The sequence below is a fragment of the Pinus tabuliformis genome, chromosome 5_1, assembly GCF_031772625.1.
Source record: "Pinus tabuliformis cultivar Carrire ecotype Pingquan chromosome 5_1, CPIR1, whole genome shotgun sequence".
NCBI classification, from domain to species: Eukaryota; Viridiplantae; Streptophyta; class Pinopsida; order Pinales; family Pinaceae; genus Pinus; species Pinus tabuliformis.
The window spans coordinates 436,008,483-436,017,492 of record NC_142305.1 but is presented as its reverse complement, the minus strand read 5'-3'; the positions used below and the strand labels follow the sequence as shown (position 1 = coordinate 436,017,492).

Genomic DNA, 9,010 nt, shown 5'->3' with positions numbered 1-9,010 from the left:
CATACAAAAATTATTCCAAAATAAATCATAGGTATAACCAGTTTACACTTCAAAGAATTTTGGACCAAGCTATTGTCATCCACACGAATCTACAATCATCTGTAATGAATCGATTCTGCCATAAGATATAGGGAAGGTTAATCTAGTTTATTTAAAAGACGAAGGGGCAAATTCCTGAAGTGAGGTCAGCATCCAGATAGCTTTAAGTTGGTTCTCTTTTGTGAGAAGTGGCGATGGTAGTCAAAGGTGCCATACCGAATCCTGTAGCAAGATTGATGAGAACTATGTATGGAAGATAGAGGAGGTACAATGTGAGGTTCAATTAAAGTCAAATTGAACGGCATGTACTGTGATAACATTTTTTTAATTTAATCCACTAGAAAAAAATATGGCAGTTGTGAAGGAAAGATTAATTTTGACATGAAGATGGAGCTACGAAATAGCTGTTCAAAAATGTAAATTTGGTTCCACGGGATATTGTTATGGATCAGGTGTTTGATGGTTTTGTCTGGAAAAAAAAAGTAGAGGTGCATGAATCTTCTTTTTATGGTGGTGGGGGTTGGGGGATTGATGGGGTTGGCTGTTGGCTATTGGCAGAAGGGGAATCACCAAAGAGAGGAGAGGTGGGTGACAGAGATACCAAAAGGAGGTTGGAGCATGATGTCTTTTTCAGAGCATGGTGGGGTTCAACTCATGCTTTATTCTCCTCCTGTGCAGTTGCCTTATATGAGTGTGCTGGGTGATAGGCAGCAAGCGGAGAAGAAGAAGGCACAAAAGAACTTTTCAGATGTTGCATTTCAATGGCGAGAATTTTTGTTGGGGTTGCAGGGGATTGAATTGCAGCCAAGAAGCTTATATCCATATTCATATATAGGTATCTGTGTATGTATATCTATATCTTCATATGCTGGTATCTATGATTTGAATTTTAATCACCCAATTGCCAATTGGAATAGAGTATCCTAAGTCTCTACCTTGAAGCCAAGTTATAGTTTTTGATTCCATGCATACTTGTATCAGAGATTGCAGATTTTTCATCCTAATTACGGCACTTGTGTTGAGCAAGCACTCATGAACAGCAAATTCTATCAGCCCATCTGAATTTTCAACAAAAACAGTACCCTTTGGAAATGGAGGTACGTAACAGTGATGACACCTGATACATTTTTCATATATATATAAATACTTTTCAGGCTTAGCTACTTACTCTATGGTTTTTGTAACAGAAAATGTATCAGGTCAAGAACACTGTTTCTTCAAATGGTTCCTTACCTTCTCACTCCGAGAGGCCCTTGTTGTTGCAAGGATCTAATGGTCCTGGAGAAATGGGATTGGTGCTGTCCACAGATCCTAAACCAAGGTTGAAATGGACTGCAGAGCTTCACGAACGCTTTGTAGATGCAGTTTCTCAACTGGGAGGTCCGGACAGTGAGTATTCCTAACTTGAAATCGTTCTCAGAATCTCCAAAATTTGTTTACATGGTCCATAACCTACATGTAGTGCATTGGAAGAATTGATCCTCCCCAGCCATGTTGAGAATGTGGGTGCATGGTACGTATGGAATTATGATTGAGCCCTAAGATTGGCCAGCTCAAAATCACAATGGAGAACACTGAGACCAAGGATTGTTTTCTGTGGTGTTCTTTAATGGTGGTCAATTTTTTATTTGGTTGTCAAGGAATTGCAGAAATCTTGAATGCAAGTCCTTTCATCATTGTTTGCAGAGGCTACACCAAAATCTGTAATGAGAATGATGGGTGTCAAAGGACTTACTCTGTACCACCTAAAGAGCCATCTTCAGGTATAGCATTGCTTTATATATTACGTTGAAAATCCAAGCATAGTTTGGAGTGTGCAATTAGTATTGTTTTACGTAGGAACATTAATATGAGCATAAGAAGCACAAAAATTAGAGAGGGTTTTCACTAAAGAAACTGTCTCAGTGCTTGTATTACCAAGGGGTTGTGTGCTCATAGCCTCATATCCAACTATTATCAGTCTATAGGAAGGAGAAATTGAAGAATACATTATTGATTGTAGCTCCTTGTGTTTTGTTTTGACAAATAATTGTATCACTTTGTCTTCCATACATAGATCAATCACTGAGATATGTACTTTGATTTGTTTGCAGAAATATAGGCTTGGTAAGCATCTTCACATGGTTGTTAACCTTGATAATAATAAGCATGGTGAGAGGCAGGCTTGAAAATTTACATTGATTTATCTTGTTTCTTCTCTGAAAATCCTCCTTTTTCTCCGCTACCCTTGTTTGTACAAAAATACAGAGAGTAACACCATTATCCGGAACGGGGTTGGCATTGTTTGAAGTTCTCTGGCAGCAATTCTCATGGAGGATCTCTTGTAGGTTGCTCGGCAGCAGCTTCTAAGACATCTGAGATGCAAGGTGCCAGCAGTGCTGCTTCAAGCATGATAGGAACCAATAAGACAGAGTAAGAATTAGAAATAAATGATTTTTATTTTAGTGACAAAATTTTAACAGTATCATTAATATCAGTTACTTGTTTCTCAGCGCCTTGCAGATCAACGAGGCAGTCCGAATGCAGTTCGAGGTGCAAAGGCGACTGCATGAACAAATAGAGGTAAGATTGTATATATATCTTTGCATATCCCTCATATGGATAAAATATGACAAAACAGCGAGTCAGCAAGCAACGGAAAGAAAACCACACAAAGCAGAAATCCTGAGATGACTGAAATCTTTGCCCCCCTGACATGGGTACTGTCTGCCTCAGGCATTAGTGCATACGGTGCATGTTTATATTGTTGGCTTTATAACAGCTAGTTGATCAATTCAACCTGCTAACCAGTAGGTCTAACACCAATAGTTATATAGGTTCAACCTTCTTTTCCCCTTGGCACCATATTTGGGGAAAACCCGTTACTCATAAGAAACCCTAGTAGCTGTTTCCCGTTTCTCGTTGAGTAAACCATTTCCCGATAAACCCTTATGAAACCCTAGTAGCTGTTTCCCGGTTCTCGATGGGTAAACCATTTCCTGAAGAATTCTTATGAAACCCTAGTAGTAGTAGCTGTTTCCCGTTTCTCGATGAGTATACCATTTCCTGAGATACCTGCTCTGTTACTTGTGAAACCTGCCCAGTTATCTATGAAACTGTTGGCATTTCTCAAGAAACATAGGTCATGTCACATAAAAAAAATCGACGACAATGTGAAATAACATATAAGAAAACAGAAAAACGTGACTGTAAGTCTGTATAAATCCAAATGCTAAAATACTATTTTAAAGTCATGAAGATATCCTTGTTATGATTTTGTGAAAGGATACAAGAGATTGCCCCTAAATTTTGAGAGCATTTGCAAATTCATGTGTGAGACTATGCGAAGTCAGTGGTCACTACATTGTATTGTGTGAGAGTCCAGGCTTGAGAGGTTGGAAGCTAACATTGGGCTCTTTGATCCTGGAGGAGAGCTAGAACCATATTTCATTCAGTGTAACTTTAGGTCACATAGTAGAGTTGCACAAGGTTGGCTCTTTGATCTTGGACACTGATCCTGGAGGAGAGCTAGAACCACATTCCATTCAGTGTAATTCTAGGTCACATAGTAGAGTAGAACAAGGTTGGGATCCATTATCTTTTCTTTTTGTTTTCTATTTTCTCATCTGCTTTGTTGCAATTATCTATATCCACGTTCTTGGATTTTCATGCCTTGGTTTTCTCGATTAACTCTTGAGAATTTAATTGCAAATTGTGAGTGCTTTTATTTCCATGGTAAAGGAAACAGTGGCCTTCTCAATTACTTCTCAAGAACTTATTTTATCAAATTGAAGTCTTAAAACCTTAGTGTGACTCTTCTTTCCATTGTAGAGGAAATATACACAGGTACCATGTCAAGAAGCAAAGAGCATGAAATTGGTTACTTTCTCTGGAATTATTATTTTCACATTAATAATTTTAAAAAATATTAAAAAACCAAAAAAGTTTACTTGTACAAACCCTGGGAGTTTTTGTTTCTCATGTCATTACCCATTTTGCATTTTTGGTTTCTGGTAACATAGCAGTATTTGATACTTCCGAATTAATATGACTAGCAAGGAAGCCAGTATTTGGGTTGTACTTTCTGCACCAAGAAATTTCATTTTGAATTTAATTTCGGATGGTTACTTCATGTAATTACCTTTTGTTCTAGCATTAAGTTTATGTTCAAATGAAAAGAAACAGTTTTTGAACTTGATATGAGAGCTGAGATTAAGCTGTGTTTCAATTGATTCTGTCTGAATAGCCCTCTTATATGAGAGCTGAGATTAAGCTGTGTTTCAATTGATTCTGTCTGAATAGCTCTCTTAATTTGGGGTGAAAAGAGAAAGAACGGAAAAGGAGTTTAATATCGGCTCTCTTTTTCTTAATCTAACATGGTTGAAACAGGTACAACAACATTTGCAGCTCCGAATTGAAGCTCAGGGTAAGTACTTGCAGTCTGTGCTGGAGAAGGCCAGGGAAACTCTTGCTGGCCACAATTTGGGTTCTGTTGGACTAGAAGCTGCCCGTGCAGAAATCTCAGAATTGGCTTCAAAAGTGTCTAGTGAATGCCTCAACAATGCTTTTTCTAGTTTACCTGAAATGCCATCATTATACAAGCAGCAACAACATATGGTACAGGCTATGCATAGCCTTAATCAGCAATCTCAGGTCACAGATTATTCAATGGAGAGCTGCTTGACATCAAATGAGAGTTCTGAAAAGAATTTAGATCGGAATATGCAGAACGCTGCTAAGAAGAGATTGAGAACATTACAGAATAGAAATGTACCTTTTTGGCAGACTGAGACCAGAGAAGATGCCAGTTTGCGAGAATTGAGTGCCACGCAATTGGGTTGGGAAGAAAATCTGAAAGAAGATGAAAAGTTTTTGTCATCTTCAGCTAATCCAAAAGATTCAGATAGGAATTCAATTCCAACCAAAGGAAATTTACGAGAGAGGACAACAAGTTTTAGGGTACAAACAGAAGAAAATGGCTATGGCATGCCCGATGCAAGGGAAAAACAGATGGAAGTAAATGGATCATGTGTGGGACAACAGGCAATTAAACCAGACGTGCCTAGGAGCTTCTCTCTGCATGAAGTTTGCCGCAAGGGTGAATTGGCAGGGCTTCATAGGGATGAAGATGAAAGTCCTTCAGTAAGCTTTAACAAGCTTTCCAAGCTCACTGAAGAATTAGACTTGAATGCTAATGATGACACCAGTATAGCGTCCAATTGCAGGGAGTTTGATTTGAATGGTTTTGGATGGAGCATATAAGCATTAATATTAGCTAGTCATTTGAGAAATTTGTAGCTTCCATCTTTGACAAAAACCTTCATCACCCATAGAATCCTAGGTTCATGAATCAGAATCAGGAGTGTGATTTTATGGTTCTTGATAGATTATCTAGAAGCTGAACTGCTAAATTATTTAGACACGGCCATCTTCCTTCTTAATATAAGCTTCTATCTTGTACACATGACTATAGCATCGTCATATGCAATGGAAACCAGATGTTTTTTTTGTTACCGAGTCAGAGTAATTAGGAAATATCACTAAACTTTTTGTTCAACAGAAACATGTGAAGTTTTGAATTTGGTGTTGTTTTCACTGGAACTGAACTTTCCAGGCCTTTTAGCTGAATTAATTCATGCTGCACAGGCCTTTGTTGGCGAGTTTTCAAAAACTCATTGTAATTGTTAAAAACTTTCGTGAATTTTGCTGGTCTAGTATTTTGGGTATACAGTCCATCCATCATCAAGGCCCAGAAAACTTGGATACTCCATTCATTATCATAGACTGAAAGCTAGACAAGCGAAAATTCATGCGCAATTTCTAAATTTTTTTAACAATATAAATAGTTGTAAAAATCTGCATTCTCTTATAATTCATTGTAAGTGATTGTTGTAAAAACCTGCATTCTCTTATAATTCATTGTGAGTGATTGTGTATGGGTTGGTATATACCTGAACCTTGAAACCTTAATGGTAAAATAGGAAGACATCTACCGAGATCGAATGCATTGTGCTATTGGCTTTGATGGAATAAAATTAATAATGGATAAGACAAATAATTTATTCACTTTTTTAATGAAGGAATAATATTTTCTAATTATCATCATTAATTTTGGTTTTTTGAGTTTTGGTGTTTGGAATTTATTTGCAGTAGTCTCATCCATGTTCAAATCTCTAGAGGTGTCACCCATTGGTCTGTAGCGTAGGAGGATACAAGCAATATGAAAACAAGTCCCATCACTAACTCCTGGCTCTGAAGTGTTTTGGTGTCTGGCATCGATTCTCAGTGGTCCCACTAGTGTTTTGCAAGAACATATTATTTTAATAGAAAATATTATTATTTATTATTTTATTATTGTATGAAATTTAGGAAACATAGATTACTTGGTTTGTGTAGAGTTTAACTCTTATCAGAATTCAAGTTCAAAATTATGGAAAAATGTTATCCACAAGTCTTGGATAGATGGTGATTGGGTGCTCTGTTAAGACATTCCTTGGTGTGAAGTCACGGTTCAATTCTCCGCTGTATTGGACATGATGAAAATGTAGTCTTGCCAAACTTACAAAAAAAATTATGGAAAAAAGTTGGGAGTAAGAACCAATAATGAGGGATAAAAATTGTTCCATAAAGTGTCATTCACACCCATTACACTTATAATCTAATAAAAAAGCTATAAAAACAAAACATATATACAAATATATGAAACATAATAAAAAGCTATAAAAACAAAACATACATACAAATATATGAAACATAAGTAAATGTTTAAGAAAACATAGAAGCTATGATTAATTTATGCAAGTTTTAGTTGATATAACATGGTTATGTAAAATAATTTTAATTTCTAGTATTCATCATTTGTTACTTTATAAAGAAAATTTTATAAATGAGAATATCATAAGTTATATGAGCATTATATTTTAAACACGTTATTATTATTATTTTGTAAATTATCAATTTTATTTAATAAATTTTTGTAAATAAATAAATAAAAATTTAATTATTTAAAATTTGATTTTTCAAAACATATTTTTCATATGTACAAAATTAGAAGATATTATTTTTCCATAAATTTATTTCATTAAAAAAAATTATGTTTTTATTTAAAAAACAAATTACAATTATATATATATATATATATATATATATATATATATATATATATATATATTGTATTAGTACATATTTTATAATTTAAAATTTAAAAAAGTAAATTATAAGTAATGGGAAAAAATATAAAAACATAATTAATAAGTATATTAATAAACATTTTTTAAAATTATAATTTGATTTAAATTGAAAATAAGGAATAAAATTTATAAATATATTAATGAATATTTTTTTAAATTATAATTTTATTTAAATTGAAAATAAGAAATAAAATTATATTTTGTAAATATTATTAATTTTTTTGATCATATGAACTTTTAGAACTGATCAACAATTAAAAAAATAAAAATTTACATAATTTTTACCAAAATTAAAAATATAATAAAAATTACTTAACTTTTCATTTTTTCCTTTCTTAATTATACTAACACATATACATAAACATATAAATATATTATATTATTAAAATAATTTTTTTAACTAATTAAATATATGTAAACTAAATTTATAAAAATTTTAGAAAGTTAACGAAATTAAAAATAATTTAAATTTATTAAAAATATGGAAAAATAATTGCTCAAAAGTATTCACTAGACATCAAGAATCATATAAAAGGAAAAGGAAAATATGGAAAAAATGGTGTCACCCAAAGGAACAAAAGATCCACTGGAATCGAGAACCATATAAAGATTAATGAAGTATGCCGGAGAGAGAAATAAAAGATGTTGACATAGATAATGCTCTTCACAATGGAGATCCATAATCTTTACTATTTTCATTATTCATTCACATTAACATTTTTTAAAGTTATGAAGTAATTTATGAATAGCTAATTTGTATAAGTATAATCTTCAATGTATATTTAAGAAATGATCTTGTGAGAATGTTTATCACCCAACAGACTTTGTGGACAGCGTGATTAGGGTTATAAGTGACCTTTGAAAATGCTTATGCCCATGACAAATTTATGTTTGGTTATAAAGAAATAATGATTAAGATAAATATTTTTAATAAGATATTATTATCAAGTCTTTATTATTATAAAGTATATATATGGGATGAAAATAAAAATAATTTATATTATAATTTAAGTAAATATTTAAATGTAAATGGCTAAGATGAATATTTTTTTTAGCAAGATTTTCAATCTTGTTTTTGGAAATATATATATATATATATATATATCTATATATATATATATATTCTTATCATTAATTAGGTTCTCTTAGTTTAAAAATAACCCCAATCGCTTGACATATAATTTTAAAAATTATACATTTTGTAATTATAATAATTCTATTGCCATGGTTGGTTAGAGTGCATTGAGTAAGAAGTACCAAATAATGCTTATTTGGTTGTCCAATGTTTACTATGGTTACATAAAACTTGTTTTTTTAAAGAAATAGTATTTGCTCAAGTATAAAAGGACTGATCGAAAGTTAGAAAATATTTTTTTGGTGAAATTATAAATGTGAGATACTATACAAAACACATTCATAAAAGAGAAATGTTCAAATAATTAAATACTCAACTGGGCAAAGCTTTCTATGACTTATTATTGTCTTGGATATAGCCTAAGGTATTAATTCAAACAATTTTAGTCAATGTTGTTGGGTACACTAGCCTATGTAGACGGATTTTCTAAAGTGTCATCCATGAATAAGGGGAAGCATTCCTTGGGTATCTCCACAAGGTTTTCTTCAAAAAAAGGTCAACCTTGGCTATGGTGTTAGCATTCCTTTTGGTCTTAGTGTGCCAATGTGTCCCTCTACTTGGAACATGCCATTCTCTTTTGTATTTGTTGTGTTTAAGAAAGGTCACCCTATGCCAAGTATATCTTGCAATAAGATGTTTGATCTACATGTGATATCATCTTGTGCAT

At 33.0% G+C, this 9,010-nt stretch overlaps 1 protein-coding gene across 4 annotated transcripts; it reads left to right on the top strand.

Annotated features, from left to right (window-relative positions):
* The first annotated feature begins 519 nt into the window (after positions 1–519).
* On the top strand, positions 520–5,879 carry LOC149165354 (myb family transcription factor PHL8-like). Of its 4 annotated transcripts, none has more exons than XM_089432297.1 (8): positions 520–874; positions 1,021–1,136; positions 1,227–1,428; positions 1,726–1,802; positions 2,133–2,145; positions 2,367–2,451; positions 2,532–2,601; positions 4,408–5,879. In XM_089432297.1, the coding sequence occupies exons 2-8, from the start codon at positions 1,131–1,133 to the stop codon at positions 5,278–5,280; spliced, it is 1,326 nt and encodes a 441-aa protein (XP_089288423.1). In that variant the 5' UTR covers positions 520–874; positions 1,021–1,130; the 3' UTR covers positions 5,281–5,879. The 4 variants fall into 4 exon arrangements, with proteins under 4 accessions (XP_089288423.1, XP_089288421.1, XP_089288422.1 ...); XM_089432295.1 differs by having other exon boundaries at positions 521–874; positions 2,133–2,190; XM_089432296.1 differs by having other exon boundaries at positions 521–882; positions 2,133–2,190.
* Positions 5,880–9,010: the final 3,131 nt, after the last annotated feature.

What these genes read in the sequence shown, in the direction of transcription:
- LOC149165354 (XM_089432295.1), top strand. An exon ending in TCAACTGGGAGGTCCGGACA is followed by an intron (nt 1,429 to 1,725) that starts GTGAGTATTCCT and finishes CATTGTTTGCAG; the next exon opens with AGGCTACACCAAAATCTGTA. An exon ending in ACCTAAAGAGCCATCTTCAG is followed by an intron (nt 1,803 to 2,132) that starts GTATAGCATTGC and finishes ATTTGTTTGCAG; the next exon opens with AAATATAGGCTTGGTAAGCA.